The sequence below is a fragment of the Nyctereutes procyonoides genome, unplaced genomic scaffold (assembly GCF_905146905.1).
Source record: "Nyctereutes procyonoides isolate TBG_1078 unplaced genomic scaffold, NYPRO_anot_genome, whole genome shotgun sequence".
Lineage (NCBI taxonomy): Eukaryota > Metazoa > Chordata > Mammalia > Carnivora > Canidae > Nyctereutes > Nyctereutes procyonoides.
Genome location: NW_026575020.1, coordinates 25,809,908 through 25,834,666, shown reverse-complemented (window position 1 = coordinate 25,834,666; position 24,759 = coordinate 25,809,908). Strand labels below are relative to the sequence as shown.

The 24,759-nt window shown below is 36.5% G+C and overlaps 1 protein-coding gene across 2 annotated transcripts in view; it reads left to right on the top strand.

Moving 5' to 3' along the window:
- Positions 1-24,759, top strand: part of SSH2 (slingshot protein phosphatase 2) — a 244,035-nt gene that overhangs the window by 74,343 nt on the left and 144,933 nt on the right. For both annotated transcript variants that reach the window (XM_055317858.1, XM_055317847.1), the window contains one exon: positions 22,332-22,375. In XM_055317858.1, coding sequence (XP_055173833.1) covers positions 22,332-22,375 — 44 coding nt within the window. The remainder of the gene's footprint in view (positions 1-22,331; positions 22,376-24,759) is intronic.

The following is a 24,759-nucleotide window of genomic DNA, read 5'->3' as shown; positions in this document are numbered from 1 at the left end:
CCACAGAATGAGATTATTAAAATATTTAGTATACAGAGTTATTCTAGTTCAGTATTAGCCTACACACTAGAAGTAAGCAGCATTGTTTCCTGGTTTACTACAGAATTAAACCTTCTTTTAGGACTGTGACCTCTGACCAAGTTATAATTGCCTTGTTTCATATTATGTGGAAGGACAAAGTTTATAATGACAAATATTTAAAACTCAGACAGTATGTAAGCACTCTGGCCTTGCCCATGATAACTTCTCTCATGTGGCCTGAATAGGCCTTCTCTCTGAATGTAGAGAAACCAGACAAATAAGAGGAAATGCTTTAAGGACAGATTGAACAAAAGCCTGATTTGCAGCCACGTAAGATCAGTATGGAAGCCTTGAAATTAAGAGGCCTTGGCAGTTAACCATCAAGGAACCTACAGTAGTTGCAAAGTGAGTGTGTAATATAGGCAGCAGTGAGCTCTGTGGACATGAACATCTTCTTTGAGTCATGCCTTTTTGAGGCAATGCCATTGTTCATACCACATAAAACATATCCCAGTCCTAGACTTTAAAGGCAGGTGTACAAATAAAAAATTAAATAAAGACAGGTGTATAAAATTTTTTCACCAAAATTTTGGGGAATATTTTGCTGTAAAAAAACTAGACACACATTTATTTATGTATTCTAATCTTCAGTATCTGTGTTGGACTCTCCAACTTGTGTGAAGGGCAACATATTCTCACAGGCAGAGCACATTGGGTAATTTTTCTACCTATAAAATGGAAATAAATTTTTTTTCTCTTTCAGGGTATCTGGGTGGCTCAATGGGTTAAGCAACCAACTCTTGATTTCGGCATAGGTCATGATTTCAGGGTTGTGAGATCGAGCTCTGTGTTGGGCTCTGTGCTAGGCATGGAGTCTGCTTAAGATTCTCCCTCTCCTTCCAAAAATAATAATAATAATAATAATATTTTTTTCTTTTTCTTACCTCTCGATTGTGTACATGGGAAAATATGGTAAATAATGTATTTGGATTCTTAGTTGAGAGTAAATAAAAACTGGCTTACATAGGAAAATAAATGTTATTTATTGTTGAAAATAAAATTATTTATTGTTTCATTAGCTGCCAGAGAGTGCCATCCCTTTGCCAGTAGTTGGCTTAAATGTGAGCATGTGATCCAGTTCAAAGCCGTGAGTTGAGAGGGGAAATTGGAGAAGGTGGGGGGTACAAGAGACTTCTGGGGCAATTTTCCTTGTACTTAAAGAGACACGAGGAAAGCGCTGTTTTCTTCAGCTGATTGTTGTTGGATATATATGTGATGGACCTTGAATGTGGCAGTCATCTCAGGACCATAGTAGCCTGAGAGAAATGCTGACACAGTCAGGATGGCAGAACCAAAAGATGGGAAAAACTGGGTAGCCCTGGTGGCGCAGCGGTTTAGTGCGCCTGCAGCCCGGGGTGTGATCCTGGAGACCCGGGATCGAGTCCCACATCAGGCTTCCTGCATGGAGCCTGCTTCTCCCTCTGCCTGTGTCTCTGCCTCTCTCTCGCTCTCTCTGAATGAATAAATAAATAAATCTTAAAAAAAAAAAAAAGATGGGAAAAACTGCACTGTTGAGAAAATTCAGCTACAGAATTAAGATGAAACTTTTCTTTATTGTTTAAGCCTTTCTGGAGTGGCTTTTTTAATTGCTTGAAACTGAAGAACATCCTGATTAATAAGTAGAGATATCATGGACTCCTCAGAAAAGCAGCTCTTGGAGAGCTACATAGTTCCATTGGACATAGTATATGCCTTGCACATAGTTGAAGTCCAGTAAATACTTGTTAGAGGAATGTGGTTGTCTTTGTGTTTATAGTTAAAATCATTAAAAATAAAACACATTTCTTCCTGTCTCTAACAATACACTACAAAAGCCATTAGATGGGACTAAGCATGATAGGTGTCTTTAGGCACCCAGGCTCAGTGCGAGTGCGATATAAGAGCCCTGAGGTGAATTGTTAGAATGTGAGTAGGGTGAGGTGAGGGTCTCTGTGGGAAGCAAAGGTTGCATGTCCTAATACAGGGAGTATTAGTTAGAGCCTGAGGAACATGAAGAAGGCTTCTCCCCAGAGGGACATTGGCCCATTGCAAGGTATCAGACCCTGAGTGGGGTGAGGAAGATATTTACTTCTACTGTTCTGGAAAGTTTACTATAATTTTGTAATCATACGTGCCTCAAGTACACCTCTCTTTCATTTTTAAATGAAAATGTCACAAAGTTAACATTTCTAATGCCCTTTTTTAAAATAAGAAACTATTATTTATTTTAATATATCACATGAAATTCCTCAAAATCATGTCTATTTGATTAAAGCAATTTCGCCTTCCCAGCAAATCAGTTTATTTTCTATAATGCATAAATTTCATTAATTGTAACCTGCATTGCATCTGCTTAGAAAATATTTTTCATTTTACTTTTCAGTAGAGTAAAGCTATTTAATTTTTTCACAATTGTACTTTGGCACTTTAAAAAAGTTTCAAAGGAAACATTGTAGAAATTGTCTTTTGAGGAAAAAAGATCAGGCTCACTGATGTCCCAAGTTTCAGCTCACCATTATCATCAACACAACAATACAGTATGGTTGCAGCCTCTTTGAAAATGTGATTAAGTAGTCAACATTAGCCTCATTTTATTAGTGATAAATATAGCCAACCTTAGTCCCACTGTGATCTTCAGGAAGAACTAGAGCTAGGTTGATTTTCCCAAAGCCAAGAGCTATTAATTGTCTATTAAATGTGCTTTATGGAAGTGAGGATTGGAGAAAATGAGGGCCAGAAGAAATAAAGGAAAGTAAAAGAGTACCTGGCTCATAAGAATTTTTTTTTCAGTATTTATACACTATTTTAACAAAAGCTTTCTATAGCTGGAAATATATACCACTTAAAATTTGCTTAGTTTAGTGAGATTGAGGAAGTGCAGCACTTGTTAACTAATTACCAGTATGTTGCATATCACTGGAGATGCTGAAGAAAATAGGTTAGTATATAAGGAGGTAGCAGCATCTTTGAATTCAGAGGACAAGATGCATTGAATGAGAGGGCATTGGTGATTCTGGTTCTGTGATCATATTAAGTGTGGCCTTTGCCTTTACTTAGGCCACAAATTTGACCCAGGTTATTATTTAGCTCTTGATTCCAGTTTCTTATCACCACGAATTCCAAAATTTATTAAGTATAACACCTTTAAATATTCTTTGGTTATTATTTTGCCTTGGTTGGCTGATTATTTGCTTCATGCCCTTATTGCTACATAATAGACCAGAATGTTAACCTCCCCCCATGTTTTTTTTTTTTATAAATTCCATTTTACTCATTTTCCCTTTCCTTACCTAGAAACATTTTTTTCATAATTTGCTTTCATATTTTACTCATTCATTCAGTAAAAATTTATAGAATATCTATTAGGTGGTTTCCCCTTAATAAATGAGGATAAGGTATAAATACATATAATAATAATTGAAGAAAGAAGATAAATGCAAGAAGAAAGAATAGGAATTCAGGAAAGGAGAGCTCATACCCAGTCAAGGGAGATCAGAGACTAGGATTTTACATGATTTTTCTTCCTAAAAAACAGGAACCAACTCCTTGATATAGGAAGGTCAAAGCAAAATATGTTTTTGACTGAAGCATTTCCCTAGGTTGTGGTGCTATAAATAACTAGAAGTAGTTTGAATTCTGAATGGACTCTTTCAGATGCTTGTAGATGGTATAGGAGGAAAGAAAAAGGAAAGTACCTGGAGTTCTTATGGTTGATGGTTCCCCCAAGCAGCAGATGCAGAAATTGCTGTACAGTCCAAGGACCAGTTAGAAGAGAGAAATGGCAATGGGCTGAATTCAGTCTAATCTGAATTTAATATCTGTTGAATGTATTTTTTTAATTTTTATAACTAGTTTTCCAGTAGGCTTCTTTATAATTTAAAATCCAAAGTCTACATTAATAGCCTGTGAGGTGGTCTCCATGGCAGCACTCAAATTCAATGGAAATATTTTATTTAAATTTGTTTTATTCTGTAAATGAATGATGAAAAATGAAAGAAAGCTTGAGGAATAACTTTTAGAAGGGAGTTAGGATTTTTTTTAAAGATTTTGTTTATAAAAAAAAAGATTTTGTTTATTTGAGAGAGAAAGTGAGAGCACGAGCAAAGGGAGAGGGACAGAGGAGAAGCAGACTCCCCACTGAGCAGGGAGCCTAATGCCCGCTTATTCCCAAGACCCTGGGGTCATGACCTGAGCAGAAGGTAGACACTTAACTGATTGAGCCACCCAGGTACCCTGGGAGTTAGGGTTTTTACTGCAGACAGCATAATAGCTGGGACCTGGGGTGTGCAATCAGTTTGTATGTGTGAACACCAGTAGTAGTATTTTTATTTCCCAACTACTTATAGTTACAATTTATTTTTGTTTCTTTGCTCGTGATTATTTGATTGCTTCCTTTTTCAGACTGAAGCAGGGATGGTATCTGTTTTATCCCCAACACCTAGCACTATACTTGGAGATTGGACTGACTTATGAGACAATTCTTAAATAAATGGGCATATAGGTCTGATATTTTATGTCTCCTATTTCAGTGATGGATTCATTTTGAAGAATCTAAGAATGTCAAGAGTCATATGGAAGCAGATTTTGCTTTTCTCACACAAGCTTTTTGAAGTGAAGTGTGGGGGAAAAGCTGGATATTTACAACCTGTGGTATACTGTTTAAATTTATTTTGTTTTTCTACATTATAAGCATAACTATTATTGGCATTGGTCTTTATTTTAATCAATATAGAAAGAAGAACCATAACTTTTGAATTAGTTTGCCCAACCAACTCCCTGATAGGAAAACGTCATGGGCCTAGTTCATATAAAATATAATAGTTTAAAAAGTGGAAATATTTTTAACATTTCTTATATTTTACTTATGTGAAATTGTTTTAAACCCTTGACTATACAGCCCAAGAAATAAGTATTTATGAACCCGGAGTTGATTAGTTATTATCTATGTGATGCAGTTGCTCTAAAGGTTGAGAATCAGATCTGAATATATTATAATTGTCACAGGTAGTTAGCTTAATTACTGCTTATTTGCCATTGGATTGTGCATACTGAGTTCCACTATGTGACTCCTCAAAGTTATGAAAATTGGAAATGATCACTTTATAAAAATTCAGTTCTGTGGTACAGTCTGTAGAAGCACTTACCTGAAGCTGATAATGACTGGGTACATGTGTTCATATCATATGCATAGATAAAACTATAAGCCACCATTGATTTTCTTTAAGGCCTAGTTTTCCTCATTGTTGGTCTCTTAGATCTTACAGAAAATATAGCACAAACACATTTTTTAAAAAGATTTATTTATTCTAGAGAGAGTGAGCATGTATGCACATGTGAGTGGGGAGAGGGGCAGAGGAAAAGAATTTTCAAGCAGACTTTTGGCTGAATGTGAAGCCCAACTCAGGGCTCATCTCATGACCCATGAGACCATGCATGACCTGTGCTGAAACCAAGAGTCTGACCCTCAACTATTGGAGCTACCCAGGTGCCCCAGCATGAATGCATTTTTGTCTGCTCTCTCAATTTACTTTGATAGTTTGAGAGTTGTTTTTTTTTTTCTGCAGTATACTTTATAGCTACTATTTTATTCCATAGATTCAAGTTGATGAAATAGAGCATGTAATATTTCATTTTACCAACACTTACTTAGTAGTCTTGGGATTTGTTCTTTTCACGAGATGTTCAAGGCATTGTTTATCAGGAAAGTTATGTTTCCAGGAAATTAGGGAAGTAATAAATATTTCTTGGCAGTTGTTTCAAAATGTTTACTAACTGGGATACTGTCTGGGGAATGTCTTTTTAAAACTATTTTGCTTCCAGGAATTGCATTCTTATGGCATTGCTGGTGCTTTTTATTGTTTTTTTTTTTTTTAATTTTTACATACAGCCAAATCCCTATTGGGACTGTACTAGTTTCTCAAGAAATATCTAACTGATGACAATGGGGATAAATGTTTTCAGTTAAACTTTTTTGTATTAGAATCTGTAAATAGGGGAAGAGGCTTCCTATCAGGTATATCCATCTTGCCTTTTAATTTTGTCTTTTTAATCTCCTGTTTCCTCCCCAGTTCTATTCAGTTTTGAGGAAAAAATCCAAATCAAAGAATAGATAACTGGGTAATTAGAAAACTAATCTGATTATATCATCACAGGCTTCCTGTAGTTACTGGTCTTGATTGTCAGAATTTTAAAGCATCACTGATGAGGTATTTCCCAAACTCCCTGCAGATGGAAGAAGAAAAGGATTGTATTGAAAAGTCGATTGTAACAGTTTCTTCTGTCTTAGACTGATAACTGGTGAGGAGATAGTGGGAGAGATACATCAATAATATTTTCCCAGAGTTTAGAGAATAAATATTTCCTAAAATTATCTCCAGGTATAAAATTCAAAGACCAAGGAGAGAATTTCTTGAGGTTTGTGCAAAATCGAAGGGAAAGGTAGATAGGAGCCTTAGGAAAGTTAAAAGTGAGGCTGGAGAAGAAAATGAGGAGACTTTGTGGAAGTATTTAGTGAAAAACAATAGACACATAAGAACGAGTAGCTAACAAGTTTCTGAGGTGGGTTAGATAATCTAAAAATTAATAATACATGATTCTGATTTTTAGCAAATTGGAGGAGAAATTCAAATGACTGAATGGTTCTCTCATAAGATTTTACCTTTCTCTTAAACAGTTTTTTGTATTCATGCAGTTCTAGTTAGACTTATATTAATGGGAGAGGTGCTCTTGTAGTTGAGTTGATGGGTTGTCAAAGTTAATGGGGATTGAGTGTAATTAAAAGCTTCCTGCAATAAGTTGCCAGTTTTTTCCTCTGTCCTTTATTTCCATTAATAAAATAAAGCCAGGGATGTTTTAATTGTGGAAGACTATTAATAATTGGATTCCTTATGATGTTCAGTGTGTTAGCAAGGATCCTTAGCTAGGCCTAACTTATATTAGGAATTAGGTCACATTCTAATTTATAATTTCATAATTTTTTCTTTACTTCAGTACCTCTGCTTCATCTCAAGTAAAACCTGAAGGCTTTGAGTTGTTTAAGTACTCAGTCAACTTTTTCACCACTTTTGTTCTTTAGTCTCTTGTTTATGGAACCAGATAAAGTTAAGTGGCCAGCCTATAGTCTTGGAGGTAGATCAAGGAATTAAGGAGTCATAAGCATCTGATCTTCTCTTCATATTTATTAACTGACCATACTCCCCAGAATTTAACTTATATGTTAATTGTTCAGTATTAGACACAAGCTTTATTTTTTTTTAGTTTAGTTTTGTTTTTTTAATTTATAACAGACACACACAGAGAGAGGCAGACACAGGCAGAGGGAGAAGCAAGCTCCATGCAGGGAGCCCGATGTGAGACTCAATCCCGGGTCTCCAGGATAACTCCCCAGGCCGAAGGCAGCACTAAACCGCTGGGCCATGGGGGCTGCCCCACAAGCTTTATTTTAAAGTCACACACAGGGGCAGCCCCGGTGGCGTAGCGGTTTAGCGCCACCTGCAGCCCAGGGCCTGATCCTGGAGACCCTGGGATCTAGTCCCAGGTCGGGCTCTCTGCGTGGTGCCTGCTTCTCCCTTCGCCTGTGTCTCTGCCTCTCTCTCTCTCTCTCTCTCTCTCTCTCTCTCTCTGTCTCTATGAATAAATAAATAAAATCTTTTAAAAAAATAAAAAAAATAAAGTCACACACAGCAAGGGTCCCTGGCTGGCTCAGTTGATAAAACATGTGACTCTTGATCACAGGGCTGTGAGTTCAAGCCCCACTTTGGGCGTAGAACCTATGTAAAAATACATACATACATATGTACATAAATAAATAAAGTTACACACAGCAGTCCTTTACAGTACTTGTCATGTCTTTCTACCAGAGTGTCTCTAACAGCAGAGGGTAGTGAATAAAAAACCTCTGGGGCAGCCCCCGTGGCTCAGCGGTTTAGTGCTGCCTTCAGCCCAGGGCCTAATGCTGGAGACCCAGGATCGAGTCCCACATTGGGCTGCCTGCATGGGGCCTGCTTCTCCCTCTGCCTGTGTTTCTGTCTCTCTCTCTTTCTCTCTCTCTCTGTCTGTCTCTCATGAATAAATAAATAAAATCTTTAAAATGAATGAATGAATGGAAACCTCTGGCAGTCTGGGTATACAGAGTTTATTTTTTTTTGAAGATTTTATTTATTTATTCATAGAGACAGAGACACAGGCAGAGGGAGAAGCAGGCTCCATGCATAGAGCCTGACGTGGAACTCGATCCAGGGTCTCCAGGATCATGCCCTGGGCTGTAGGCGGCGCTAAACCGCTGCGCCACTGGGGCTGCCCCGGTATACAGAGTTTAAAGGAGTCTATTATAAGCCTGAGATTTATTTGAATTATTATAGTCTACTTCAAATTTCAAATTAAGTATCTGTATCTCTGTTGCCATAAAAACAATACTTTCCATCGGGGTATCTGGGTGGCTCAATCAGTTAAGTGTTGGACTCTTGAGTTTTGGCTCAGGTCATGATCCCAGGTTGTCATGACCCAGTGGGCACTGCTCTGGGTGTGGAGCCTGTTTAAGATTCTCTTTCTCCCTTTCCCTCAGCCCTTCCCCACTTCCTCTCTCTTAAAAAAAAAAATTGAAAATATTACATCCAATCAAGTAAAACTGATGCTCTGGGAGTATGGTTTATACTCAACCTTTGATTTCAGTAATTCCTACCACACTGAGGCATGACCCTAGGGTACTTGTATCCCAGTTTAAAAAGCATGGCTCTAGAGAAAAAGAACATTGAATAGGAAAAGTTGTGAACTGGAGTTGAGTTCACATAGTTGTAGCAGGGGTTGAGAAGCCACTGTTCAAAAGAGCATGTCATTTACTCAAGTAGCCACTTGCCAATAGAGGCTTTTACTGGTTGATCTTCCAAATTATTAATTCTGTCTCTTTTAAAACATTGGTTTGATGGACATGTGTAATCTTCTACCTAATATATCAGAAGACATCTAATTAAGAAAAGAAAAAGAATAGGAATCTGTATATTTCTTCCATGTCCTTAATCCACATTTTAAAAGTTTTTTTTCTGATTATAATACATGATCATTGTAGAAAGTTTAGAAAATATAAGTGATCATAAAGAAGAAAGTTATCACTTAGAACCCACATCCCGTAAGAAACCTGCCCTTTTTTTCAATAATCCTCACTTTCTGATCATGTTCTTATTTTAAATAGACAATATAAACTAATGGCTTAATACAATTCTATTCTTTTGCAGTTTCTTAATTTACTCAACTCTTGTCTTTGTACATTAAGGTGACTTGTTTGCTGTTATGAATAGTCTGTATTTGGTATCCTTGTATACAGATCTTTGAAGATTTTTCTGTTTTGTTTTTGCTAGACATGAGACTATAAGGTCAAAAATGGTACCAATTTTAAAGCTCTTGATAAAAAAAAAAAAGCTCTTGATAGAGATTGCCAAAAAGCAGAGGATGATGATTAGGTGACTAATTCCTGTTATTGAGAACATTGCACCATTCATCTTTGCTTATATCAGAATTCTGTTATGGAAGTCTCTAAAATGATTGACCATGTGAAAATTTGCAATAGGTATGGCTATGAATACTCTTGTGCTAGGAATTTTTACTACATTTTTCTATTTAAATTATATATGGTAAATAATATTTGAAGACTGAATCTACAACATGGAAAATGGGACACCTTGGTTGAAGGATCTTTTCTCCATACTTGAGTAGAAGTAGGCAAGCAAAAAAGGAAATGAAATGTATTTTAGGCAGAGGGAACAGTATAGCAAAATCTAAGATACTCAGTAGCCTGGCTTATTAAAGATAGTACCAGAATCTTAGTATAGCAAATTTTACCTGCAGTTGAAATACCTAATATCTGAACCCACATGTTGTTGTTTTTAAGAAACTAACTGTTGTCAATAAAATACTTGTGATACTAGCATTCATCAAGAGTGGAAGAAAACTACTCCTAGCTAATGGCAGAAAGGCAACCTACTACTGCCCTTGTACCTTTAATGACAGACATTTTGCAAGAGATCAAAACAGAAAAAGTGTTATGTACTTTGTAAAATCTAGCTTTAGCATCTAAAAAGTTTGATGGCATTCTCAACCCTTTATTTGGACGTTAATATTCATGCTATGTTAGTGAGACCCTATGACTCCCACCAACACCCCCATATGAACTCCTCAGCCTACTGAGTCAAATGTACATGTAAGAACCTCTATCTGGTGACCTCCCCTCACTCTGACTTTAAAGGGATGAGTCTTTAAGACCATTGACCAAAAGGAGAACCTAGATTGAAATCATGGTCCAGCTAGTATACACATTGTTAGGCATTGGCATGAGTAGTGTTTAGAATGTGCCTGAGATGGGTGGGGAAGCCTGAGGTAAGGTAGCCAGTAATGAGTGCTGCTCTTGGCATTCCAGGTATGTTTATAAGCACATGTGCCTGTCAGCTAAGCCAGGTTCCTAATGTATAACTTTTCCACTGGTCTATTTTGCAATTAAGAAGCATTTTATACCACAGAAAGCTATTCTGTGAAAGATTTATATGCTATTTAAAGGCGCTGTCGAAGGTTGAAAGCACTGAAAAAGGTCTTTAAAGAACACATGTTTTCTCTCAGTATTTTCTGTGGATGCAGTGTCTCTAGTTTAACTACAGAAAAGCTTTGACTTGTCTGCCCTCTAGTGGAGATCTGTGGTTATATTGCGCAATGTCCTCCGGCTTTAGGAAGAGTACCTCATTTTTCCTAATTGGCTTTCTAAATTTTAGCCTCTGTTTCCTTAGAGAATGTTCATTACCACCAAAGCAACGTATTTATAATTTTGTTTAATTTTCTAAAATGCTGATAATTACCTTCCCTAGCTTTCGCCTTGGGATCAGGCCTAGATCCCTGCCTTTTGCAACTTTGTAACTCATCTCAAGGCAAGTCCTATGTTTCATTCAACTCAGCAGATCCACTCACCACCAGTCCAACAGTGCCAAATGTATTCCCTATTTTCCTTCTTTTTGCTCATGTCTCAAATGCCCTGTCAGTCTCTGTGCCTCTTCAAATTTTACTCTTCTGTCAAGATTGGACTCATAGCTCACTGTTCCTGTGAATACCGTAACCCATTGTGAGATCTCTCTTCTGAATTCAGTTCAGTGAACTATACTTCCTGTGCCATGCAATTACACTGTACTTGTTTGTATCTACTGTTCAAATATAATGACCAGATAAACTCCTTGACTATGATACTGTCTCAAAACTTCTTTTTGTCCCCTGTGGACTCTAGGAGCTTTTAATGAATATGTTGATTATTTATTTGCCAAAGATATCCCATATCCTGATTCTGTCTTTTCCCCTGTTGATGGCTGAATAGCTAATTCTCTAGATTTAAATATGAATACAAACAAAACAGCAATGCATTTCCCCCTAATCAAACTAGTCTTAGCAGCACACTAGGTCTTTTTTTTTTTTTTAAGATTTATTTATTTATTCATGAAAGACACAGAGCGAGGCAGAGACAAAGGCAGAGGGAGAAGCAGGCTCCTCACAGGGAGCCCTATGCAGGACTCAATCCCAGATCCTGGGATCATGCCCTGAGCCGTCCAGCAGTACACTATGTCTTAAATATTCTCGTTTCTTTTTGATCATATATTTATCAACTACTTGGTTTGAAAATGACTTTGGAAAATTTGAAACAATTATGCTGCTTAGTAGTATTTGGTAGGTAATCAGTGTTCCTTTATTACTCTTCTACATGTGTTCTTTGCCCAGCTTGTTTCCTTGATTGCTTTATGAAGTATAGTTGGCATATTATATTACTTTCAGGTATATAACATAGTGATTCTGCAATTATATATATTATGAAATGCTCACCAGATAACTGTACTTACCATCTGGCACCCCACAAAGTTATTAAAATATTATTGACTATATTCCCTATGCAGTGCTTTTCATCCCATAACTTATTTTATAACTAGAAGTTTGTACTTCTTAATCTCCCTCATCTATTTCACCTATACCCCACCCCTCCTTCCCTCTGGCAACCTCTAGTTTTTTCTCTCTATATATTAATGTATTTCTTTTTGTTTTCTTTTGTTGTTGTTGTTGTTTTTGCTTATTTATTTTCTAGGTTCCTCATATAAGTGAAATCATACAGTATTTATTTTTCTCCATCTGACTTATTTTATTTAGCAAAATACCCTCTAGGTCCATCCATGTTGTTGCAAATGTCAAGATTTCCTTTTTTTTACAGTTGAGTAGTACTCCATCTTACATCTGTATCATATTTTTTTATCTGCTTGTCAGTTGATGGACACTTAGGTTGCTTACATATCTTGGCCACTATAAGTAACATTGCAATAAACATAGGGCTGCATTTATCTTTTCAAATTAGCATTTTTGTTTTCTTTGGATAAGTGCCCCGAAGTGGGATTACTGGATCATATAGTACTTCTATTTGTAGTTTTTTGAGGAACCTTGATACTGTTTTTCAGAGTGGTTGCATCAATTGACATTCCTACCAACAGTGCACAAGGAAGGTTCCCTTTTCTACACATCCTTACTAACATTTATTTCTTATCTTTTTGATACTAGCCATTCTGACTAGTGTGAGATTATGATCTCATTGGGTTTTTGATTTGCATTTCTGTGATGATCAGTGATTGATGATCAGTGATGTTGAGAATTTGATCATGTATCTGTTGGCTACCTTTAAGTCTTTTTTGGCAAAATGTCTATTCAGGTCCTTTCCCCAGTTTTTAATGGTATTATTTTAGGGTGTTGAGTTCTCTGAGATATATATATATATAATATATATATATATATATATTCTGGATATTAACTCCTTATTGGTTATATCATTTGCAAATATCTTCTTCCATTCAGAAGGTTGCCTTTTCATTTTCTTGATGATTTCCTTTACTGTGCAAAAGCTTTTTGTTTTATGTAGTCCCAAATATTTGTTTTTGCTTGTTTCCTTTGCCTTTGGTGACATATCCAGAAAAATATTTCTCAGGTTGATGTCCAAGAGACTATTACTGCCTATTTTCTTTAAGAGTTTTATGGTTTCAGGCTTATATTTAATAAGTCTTTAATCCATTTTGAATTTATTTTTGTGTATGGTACAGAAAGGCCTGGTTTCATTCTTCTGCATGTAGTCATTCAGTTTTTCCAACACCAGTTATTGAAGAAACTATCTTTTCCCCATTGTATATTGTTGCCTCCTTTGTTGTAGGAGCACATTAACCATATAAGAGTGGGTTTATTTCTGGGCTCTCAATTCTATTCCGGTGGTCTATGTATCTGTTTTTGTGCCAGTAGTATACTGCTTTGATTACAACAGCTTTGTAGTATAGTTTAAAATCTGGGACTGTGATATCTCCAGCTTTGTTCTTCTTTCTCAAGATATCTTTGGCTTTTCAGAGTCTTTTGTGGATTTATTTCTGAATAATGTTTCAAGTTGTACCTTTGGTTAATTGTATCCTAATTCTTTATATCCACAAATAATTTAAATGTTTAATATGAAGAAAAACTTCAATAAGCAGATTTTATTTAGCTCCTTCAGATGTTATCAGTGCCTTTTTTATTTTTAAATTCCTTGGGGAGGCATGGTAATAATCATGTGTTGCAGAGGACTGGTACTAAACCCAAAAGTCAGGGATGCATGGGTGGCTCAGTAGTTGAGCATCTGCCTTCAGCTCAGGGTGTGATCCCGGTCCAGGGATCGAGTCCCACATTGGGCTCCCTGTAAGGAGCCTGCTTCTCCCTCTATGTCTCTGCCTCTCTCAGTCTTTCATGAATAAATAAATAAAATCTTTTTTAAAAATAAAATAAAAACTTTATTGGAGTGTGGCTAGCAGAATACACACAGAAAAACAGAACAGATGATATAGGTGAAAGAGGCATACAGGCATTATCTCTAGGGTGAAGCTAAGACAGAGCTAAGAATTTTAAATCTAAGTTTAGAGAACAGAAAAGATTTGCTGTAGGTAGAAATGATACTCAATATTTAGCAACTGGTCTGGCATTGCTATAAAACCAATTAGAATAAGCAGGAGCAAGACCTGGAAATCCTCTGCTGTCCAGGCATCATCCTGATTGTTCTCAGATCTTGAAACATTCTGAGAGGCAGTAGACAGCTACTATTTGCCCTCTGGTATAGAAGTATTTCAATGTTTAAACAATTAGTACAGTTATACCACTATGTCCTGGCTAAACATAAGACTGTATGTCCATATTGAGGGCTTAGGCTACAAAGAAGGAAATGGACCAATGGCGAAGTCGTCGGACAATGAGATGTGGAATTTCACTTGAGTAGAAGGGAACAGAATCTGGATAGGGAGTAACTCAAAGACAAGGCCTTAGGATCAGGCCCCTATCAGTGTCCCCACAGTATTCTTTTAATATAAGAGAGGTAGCTTGTTCTGGCAGAAGGTTTGACCTTAACAGACAGAATCTTGACTCTACTGCTTACTCTTAGGTTAAATCTTCACACTTTCATGAGTTAGTTTCTTCAGCAGAAAAGTAAGTCTCTAATCATACCTGCATAGAATTCATCCCAGGGTGGCTTAAATGAATTATAGTCATGAAAAGACTTTTTTAGAGATTTTATTTATTTATTTAAGAGAAAGAGCATGAGTGGGGGTAGGGGAGAGGGAGAAACAGGCTCTGCACTGAGCAGGGAGCCCAACGTGGGGCTCGATCCCAGGACCATGGGATCATGAACTGAGCCAAAGGCAGATGTTTAACCAACTGAGCCGCCCAGGTGCCCCATGAGAAGACTTTAAATTATGGAGAAGGAAAACATGGCACAGAGCCATAGTCTTACTACCTTATGATGGATGCTAATTGCTTTCTTTCCCATTTTAAGCACTCATCTTTGATTGACAGACCAAGGATATGACCAGTAATTTAATGGAGATGACGTATATGATATATTGGAATTAGCTGAAGGTTTATTCCTACTTCTGCCACTTACTAGGTTGTGATACCTAGTTGTGATACCAAGGTTATGATACTTTGTGCAGTATTTATTAATTCATCTAATGTCTACTGAGCATATGACTATCACTATGCAAACATATTCCTGCCCTTACAGACCTTATAGTCTAGAAAGGGGGACAATAGATCCTTTTGGAGAGCTAAGTTACCATTATCACTGATCTCCCTGGTACCTAGCACAGTTATCTTAAGGAAGTAGTAGCTATGTGTATCCTGGGCTTTTTGATGTTTTTCCAAATGTTAAAGAGAAAGGTTTCAATCTTTAACTGCTTGTTAGTTATCTATGAAGCTTTTTAAATTTACAGATTCTTGTGCCGCATACCTCATGGTATAGAGGTAAATGTTTAAAAACCTGTTCTCTGGGCTGGGGCTGATTTGTATGTAGCATTTTCTGATTTCCCCGGTAAATACCCAGTATGGCCAATTTCAAGCTACCAATGTGAGTGTCACAACATTCCTAAAAATCTAACAATTGGCTCTCATGAGCCTACTAACCAGCCCCAACACACCATTGGCCCCACCTCAAAGCTAAGGAATAAAAATTGGTAAGCATGAGGACTAAAGATTATTGTTATTAAAAAGTTGTAAAGGGAGCCAGAGTTAAGAACTTTGTAAAGTTTTCATATTGCCTGCTTGTCAGTTATAACAAGTTCAGAACACAGTAAGTCTTGTTGCTTTTTAAAACCAAGTAGCCTCAAAGAGTTGAATCTCTGATGATAGAAAAGACAACATAGCAATTCTGAAATTTTCACAAATGGGTGAGTTAAGTAGCACATCTTAAGAACATTTTTAAAGATTATAGACAAAAGACACCCAGCAACAGCTCCCAGTGGTAACCCAGAAACAGAACTGGGTAGTGTCACAAGTTTGGAGGGAGACAGACAGCTTATAAGATGATTTTTAAAAATATCATGAACTTCAGGCTTTTGAAACCATCTTTCAAAGCTGGGAAGGGATGTAGGAGAGGGGAGTGGGGCCTTCCATGTTGATGAAACAGTGTAGACAAAGGAAGCTAATAGATACATTTGAAGTATAATGAATGAGTCCACTTGGATTGAAGCATATGGAAAGTGTAAAGAATCTTAAACAGTAGGTTCGGGAAGGTACATGCTTAACAACACCTGTCTAGTGCAGTGTATTTCAAGGCTAGCAGCATCTCCCTCTCCCCAGCCTACTCATCAGCAAATATCACCTGGGTGCTTACATTTTTCCAAACATCTTTTATTTAGCAACCTACTTTTATGCCCAAGTAGTAATAGATTCATAAGAACGCTTTAATCTTTCAGTTCATACTTAATGGTTCCTGAAAATAGCCGAAAATTGAATTCTATTTAAAATCTCATACTATATTGTTTATAGGTTGAATTTTTCTAATTATTTAATAATAGGACTCTGGAATATATAAAAAAAACAACAAACATATATTTAGTCATTCAATTAATTAGATCTCTTCCTTACACATTAGAAATTATTCCATTCACTAAGAAGAAACTAAGAGCTATCTCTGTACTTTCCTCCTGGTATTTTCTAATGTTCTGAGCAGGTTGACTATTTTGGCTTTTTTTTTTTTCCTAACAAGGTGTGAAGTTACTTGACAGAGTAGTTGGTTATATCTGTCATATGCACTTGTTAGAATAGAATAGTAAGAATTTTACCTTTAGTTACCATTTAAATACCACCATTCAAGATAACTGTATGACTTATTCTTATTGAGTGAGCAGTGTTTTATCTTTGCTTTTGTGGCAATGGATTCTACTGAAAGAAATATAATTGAGCATTTTCTTCATTCCTTTTGAATCCATTGTACTCTAAGGCCTAAGGCCTACAGTACCTTGATATATACTAAGTTGTTTTTTTCTTTAAGTCTCTTTTTCCAAGTAATAGCAATGGAAAGCAAATCATTCATTGCCCTGAATATTGTAATATTAATCTAAGAAAGAAAGAAAAAAGTTGAGGATCTTGCATTAGAAGCACTACTCTGACCTGCTTTTTTGTGTGTGCCAAAGAAATTTTCCACTCCTTTGGCACTATTTTATAATTTTTTTTAACTTTTTTATTTATTTATGATAGTCAGAGAGAGAGAGAGAGAGAGAGAGAGAGAGAGGCAGAGACACAGGCAGAGGGAGAAGCAGGCTCCATGCACCGGGAGCCCGATGTGGGATTGGATCCCAGGTCTCCAGGATCGCGCCCTGGGCCAAAGGCAGGCGCCAAACCGCTGCGCCACCCAGGGATCCCTCCTTTGGCACTATTTTAAAGTGTAGAAGTCATAAAAGAAAGTTGACAATGGTATTATTTTATTATAAGCCATGAAAAAAGAAATGCTTTCTTTTGTGGCTCCCTCCCTACTCCCTATCTTTGGATATAGGTATCAAACTCAGATTCTTAGTTTAGAGGAAGCTGGTTATAGCAGAAAGATAGACCTGAGTTCAAATCCTAACTATACCGTTTATTGGCATTGTGTCATTGAACAAGTCTAATTATGGTGCTTAGTAAATAACATATAAAGTACTTGGCTCATAATGATGCTCAATAAGTGTTAGTTTGTTCACCTCTGTAGATATAAATTATTTTGTTGTGTATGCCCTCCTAAGGAAGCATCAAGGATGTTTTTGCTTTTTACTTCTCCATATACTTTCATCACAATTCTCACAGGTTAAAAAAAAAAAAATCTAGGGTGCCTCGTTGGTTAAGTGTCAGACTCTCGATTTTTGGCTCAGGTCATGATCTCAGGGTTGTGGGATTGAGCCCCATGTCAGGCTCTGTGCTCATCAGAGAATCTGCTTGAGATTCTCTCTATCCCTTTCCCCGTGCTGCTCCCCCCTACTCATGCACACACTCTCTCTCAAATAAATAAATCTTTTTAAAAAAGAAAAAAATCCATCAAAGAACTGAAAATCATTTGAATTATCCTCCTTTTAGGTATGAGGCAAAAAGCATGAAGTTAGTAATAGGCCATAAACATAAATGGTTGTTCATACTTATTAATAATCAAGGCAAAGCAAATTGAGACCATAGTTAGATACAATACTAGATTGGCAAAAAATAAAAACATGACGGTTCCAAGTGTAGCTAGGATTTAACATTAACCAAAACACTCTTTCCTGGTGGGAGTGTAAGTCAGCACAACTACTTTGGAAAATAAATTGGCACTATCTTGTAAATGTTAACCTTTGTTTACCCTGTGACCCTGCAATCCCATTGCTTAGTATATATCCTGTGTTGACACTCTTATGCATATAGACCAAAAGACATGTACAAGAATGTTTATAGTGGCATGGTTGATGTCACCAAAAATGGGGAACAATCTATACAAGTAGAATGGATAAACTTTGTTATTTATATTCATATAATGCAGTCTTGGTAAAAATGAAATATAGCTATATGTAGTAAGTGGGTGAATCTTGTTAGCTTTTAATACTTAGTATTAAAAAAGCATATTGGCAAGACCACACATATATATAATACAATTTTTAAAGCTCTTAAACAATCAAAACTAAATGATATATTGTTTAAGAATAAAGCCATAATTAAAAAAAGGCAATGGAATAGAAAATAATGAAGAGGTAGAACCAATAAATTAAAATGAAATTCTAAAAAATATTCAAATAATACAAAAGAAGACAGAAGAGGAGGAATGAAAATGTAGGTGACAAATAGAAAATAAATAGTAACATTGTAGATCCAAATCTTATTGTATCAGATTACATTAAATGTTAATTAACTAAACAGTATAATTAAAAGGCAAAGATTATCACAATAGATAAAGCAAAATACAACTATATTTTTAAAAAGATTTATTTATTTCAGAGAAAGAGAATGGGGGAGGGGACGAGGGAAGAGGGAGAGAGATTCTCAAGCAGACTCCATGTTAGATGCAGAGTTGGACTTGGAGTTCAGTCCCACAACCCTGAGACCATGATCTGAGCTGAAACCAAGAGTCAGACACCCAACCGACTATGCCACCCAGACACCCCAAGATGCAGTTATGGTTTGTTTATAAGAGACATTCTTTAGGGATACCTGGGTGGCTCAGCCGTTGAGCATCTGCCTTCAACTCAGGACATGATCCTGGGTCCAGGGATCGAGTCCCACATTGGGCTCCCTGTGGGGAGCCTGTTTCTCCCTCTGCCTCTGCCTCTGTCTCTGCCTCTGTGTGTGTGTGTTTCTCATGAATAAATAAAAATCTAAAAAGAGAGACATTCTTTAAAATATAAAGAAATTGAAAAATAAGTCTTGTAAACCATGAGCATAAATAAGTGTAACAGCTATATTAATATCAGATAAAGTAGATTTCAAGACAGAAAGTCTTACTAGAAGATAAAGCAAAATCTTGCAAAAGAATCAAGTTAGAGGATTTATATTTCCTTCAAAACTTACTATAAAATCCAGTAGTCAAGATAGTGTGGGGCTGGCATAAAAACTGACAAATAGATCAATGGAACAGAATTAAGAACCCAAAAGTAGACCTCACATATACAGTCATTTGATTTTTTACAAGGGGCCAAGTAATCCAATGGGGAAAGGAAAGTCTTCAACAAATGGTACTTAAAACTAGGTATCCATGTGAAAAAAAAAGGAACCTCATCCCTCACCCCTGCCTGACACCATATACAAATATTTTTTCAGGATGGGTCATAGATAGACCTTATATATGATCAAGTATTTTTGTAACTAAAGAGTAAGCAAAAGTTTCTGAGGACATGAAAACAATAACCATAGGAGAAGAAAAATGCTAAATGTAATTGCAGCTTTCATACATTGTTGATAAGTGTAAAGTGTTACAAGCACTTTGGAAAAAGGCCTGGTAATTTCCTACAAAATTATGCATGCATCTGTCCCATTACCCAAGAGAAACAAAAACATATTTCCACCAAAACAACACAAAAAGGGCATCTGGGTGGCTTAGTCAGCTAAGCCTCTGACTCTTGGCTTTGGCTCAGGTCATGATCAAGCAGACTGTATGCTGAGCACAAAGCCCAACAGGGGCTGGATCTCAGGACCTTGATATCATGACCTGAGCCAAAACCAAGAGTCAGATGCCCAACTGACTGAGCCACCCAGGAGCCCCAGTACTAGTCTAGCTCTTAAGTAGAAAGGTATTTACAGGTATTCATTGTATTACTGTGCCTCATAACTTACATTTATCTTAAATATACCCTTTATATAGTTTTTATACAATTAAAAGATATGAGAATACATCAGAAGTTGAGCTCATTAATTGTAGTAATCGTAAGGAAGCACTATTTGTTAAATGAGATTCCAGGAAATCATTTCTATATATAATAGTTCCCTTGGGCCTCAAAATCTAACATTTACATTTGCTTATCTGAATCTTTTCATTTTCTTTCTTGCAAACTTTCCAGATTCTATTGACTCTAGGGACAATCAGTTATTTTCCTTTTAACACTCTTCAGTCCTTAAAGGGTGAATACTTCTGAACCTAAAACCTCCCTTTAGGCAATAGTTTAGCACACTATGACATTTAACTTTTGTTCTCTCTGTAGGTAGACTCTTTGCTATATTCTTTCCTTTGTGGGAAATAATAGGCATGCCTGAAATCAATAATGAAAATAGGGCACCTCGGTGGCTTAGTGGTTGAGCATCTGCTTTTGGCTCAGTTTGTGATCCTGGGGTTCTGGATCAAGTCCTACATCAGGCACCCCCCAAGGAGCCTGCTTCTCCCTCTGCCTATGTCTCTGCCTCTCTCTGTGTGTCTCTCATGAATAAATAAATAAAATCTTTTTTAAAATAATAAAAATAAACTGGGAATAAATGTTGTAGAATTTTAAGTAATAGTAGCTGACCAGGGATGGAGACAGAATGATACAGAGATGAATGGGGATAGTTCCATAAACATGAAAATGTAGGTGGCTCTCAGTGGCAGACAGTACACATACTGTTTGAAATTATTTTTGTCCTCCAGTTTTTATATTTGCCAAATAGAGAAAAAGTGACCAAAAAGCAAATATAAAATGTCAGGGAGAAAACTCAAAGAAAAACTTAGCACTTTAGCATTATTAATTCTGACATCTTTTCTTACTTTTTCTTTATGTCAGCATTCTTATGTACATAAAAATCTGTGTAATAACTTAAAAGTTCTAACCTAGGCCAGGGAGGAGTAAATGATATGCTTTTTTAATGCATGGGGAGGCAGTATTCTGTCATTTTTAATTCTAGCTTCACCACATGAGTTTCCTTGGGAAACTTATGTATTTCCTCTTTGTGAATTTCAGTTTCTTCATCTGTAAAATCCATATTTCACTGGATCTAAATTGCCATAACACCCTCAATTATTTTATGTACCACTAAGAAAAAATAGATAATGCAATTAAACTATGATTCAGTGCTTTTTTTTTATTGACTGAAGATATTTATCCTAAGCTGTTTGTATGTGTTAGAATCAGTGAGAAAAAAAAAATAGAATCAGTGAGAAATATAGTACCATCAGCCTTCTGAATTTTAAAAAGATTTTATTTATTTACTTATTTATTTGTTTGTTTGTTTGAAAGAGTGTGTGTGCTAGCAAACAGGGCAGCGGGGACAGGGAGAGGGAGAGAGAATCCCAAGCAGATTCTGCACTGAGTGTGCAGCCCAATACAGAGCTCCATCCCACAACCCCGAGATCATCACCTGAGTAGAAGCCAAGAGTCAGGGATAAAATAAAAATCTTAAAAAGAAAAAAAAAAGAAAAACTATTCAAAAAAAAAAAAAAGAGAGAAAGAAACCAAGACTTAACCAACTGAACCACCCAGGCACCCCTCAGCCTTCTGAATTTATAAATAGGACACTGTACTTAAAGCATTGAGCAAGGAGCCTGGTACATTATAAACAATAAGTAGTAGCCATTGTGTTGAGGTTAACTGTTCAGGATTTGATCATGAGCACTTTGTGAAGTGCTGCTCATTGTTTAGGTTCTTTGGGGATCAAAATTATTAATAGATCATCTGAATGAGATTTGTTGGCGGTAATCAGAATGCCCACTCATTTTGAATTTGAAGTAGCGTAAAGTGGCATAACATCTTTAGTTGTTTTTCAGAGGTAATGCTTTAACTGTTAGCATTTTGTTATCAATGAAATTTGTTTGTAGACTATTGTTGAAATTTCTTCCAGAAATAAATTCTACTGATACATATCAACCTTCTGTGTTAGTTGAAGTTGCTATTTATGGAGAGAATTTGTTCAAGTGCACAAGATGAATGAGATAGTCCTACATGTAAAGCTTAGTAAAATTGCATTGTTGGTATTATGGTATGAGACCTCAGGTTTTAAATTATTTTTTTATCATTTTCTTGTCTATGCAGGAGGCAGACAGTGGGGAGGAGGAATGCCGGTCACAGCCCCGGAGGTATGTTTGTATATTACATTCTGTAGCATTTCTGGAGTTAATGTTTTTTCTCTAATTCTTACCTAGTCTTGTTAGATTAGCTTATTCTAGTTTTCCAAGATGCTTAATTGGTCTCTCTAAATGGGATTGCTTTAAGAATCCAGTTATTGACCCAAAGATTTGAAATGGTAGATTGCATTATGTTGTACACATGAAACTAATATAATGTTGTATGTCAATTATACGTATACACATACATATATAAAATAGTAGATTGCTTTAAGAAAGTGCAGATATGGGGATCCCTGGGTGGCGCAGCGATTTGGCGCCTGCCTTTGGCCCAGGGCGCGATCCTGGAGACCCGGGATCGAATCCCACATCGGGCTCCCGGTGCATGGAGCCTGCTTCTCCCTCTGCCTGTGTCTCTGCCTCTCTCTCTCTCTCTCTCTCTCTCTCTCTCTCTCTCTCTGTGACTATCATAAATAAATAAAAATTAAAAAAAAAAAGAAAGTACAGATATGCCAGTATTGGCCCAAATTTTACCCAAGTCTGGAGACTCTTGAGTAATAAAAAAGGTTTTTAAAAAAATAATTAATTAAAAAGTAATTTTTCATTACCTTTTAGGAAAATTTCAGCCTTCAGTTTTGTACTTAGGTTTATTATTCATTTTGATAGATATTTAAATTCTTACAGATTGGTCAATATTTCACTTCCTAAATACAAAGGATATACTGAGTTACTTACCCAGTCCTTCAAATAAAATGAATACTCAAAGAGTAGTAGGAATGTTGTTAAAAGGGTACCAATACCTGCTGCCAGTAAAACAAAAAGATTATGAGAGATATTTAGGAAGTATATAATAATATTTTTGTTATCTTCTTAAGTTTTTTTTTTTTTTTAAGTGGCTTTATAAATCAGCTTTATTCCCTAAGAACAGTCCTGGTAAGTTCAAGATGGTCATTTAAATACTACCAAACTTGTATCCTTTGAACTCAATCACATGAGCCATTCTGAATAATACAGAGGCAGTATACACTAAGCATGTTCAATGTGGAGAACCTGGTTAAAGGGAATGCTCCCTTAATGATGAATTGATTATCAAGTCCTTGTTGCTGTATACCATCCTTGTAAACTACAAGTTTATATAAAAATAGTTCCTTTTCATCAGTAACTGAGACTTATTGACAGTATTTTTCCTGTCTTGGTTAGCATGAAAAATTAGACTTGGGGGCACCTGGGTGGCTCAGTGGTAGAGTGTCTGCCTTTGGCTCATGTCATGATCCCCCGGGTCCTGGGATTGAGTCCCACATCAGGCTCCCTATAGGGAGCCTGCTTCTGCCTCTGCCTATGTCTCTGCCTCTCTCTCTCTCTCTGTCTCTCATAAATAAATAAATTAAATATTTTTTTAAAAATTAGGCTTGAAGCTTAATTTCTCACTATCTCCTGGGGATGATCTGACAGTGAAGTGTCATTCTTTTGCATAGGGCTAAGAGATAGAAACCAGAAAAAATTTTAGCTGAATGATTACCAGAGGTATCACAACCTTATTCCCATTAGAGTGAAAAAAAGGATTCCAAAAGATTCTAAATTTTCTAGTAGGCCAAATGTAAAGATCTTTGGGTTAATTTCAAGCTTTATGTGTTGGCTTGGCATCTACTGGGTTAATTGTTGTTCCAAAAATTACATAACAATGAGGCAATGCAAGTTTACTCTCATTCACAATCCTGAATTGTTAAACCATAAAGACCACTGTTTTTAAAGTTGTCAACAATAAATCATTAATATGACGAGCAGAGGAGATTTGTAAACTTCTTCTATTTACAAGAAAAGGATTATTTATACAAAGAAGAAATGAAGAAAAACCTGGAAGCACCCACATTTTTAAAAATCAAAATTTACGGGGCTGCCTGGGTGGCTTAGCGGTTTAGCGCTGCCTTCAGCCAAGGGCCTGATCCTGGAGACCCAGGATCCAGTCCCATGTGGAGCTCCCTGCATGGAGCCTTCTTCTCCCTCTGCCTGTGTCTCTGCTTCTCTGTGTGTCGCTCATGAATAAATAAATAAAATCTTTTTAAAAAAATCAAAATTTGGGCAGCCCGGGTGGCTCAGCGGTTTAGTGCCGCCTTCAGTCCAGGGCGTGGTCCTGGAGACCTGGGATTGAGTCCCATGTCGGGCTCCCTGCATGGAGCCTGCTTGTCTCTCTCTCTCTCTGTGTGTGTCTCTATGAATAAATAAAATATTTTTTAAAAAATCAAAATTTACTTACCTGCTGTAATTTCTTACATTCAGCATATTTCCCAGGCTATTTCTAAATCTAATTACTTTAGTCTGACTCAAAGCAAAAAAACTCATCTTAAGTGCCAGTTGAATGTCCTTTGTATCTAGATGGTATAGAAGAGGTTGGTTTT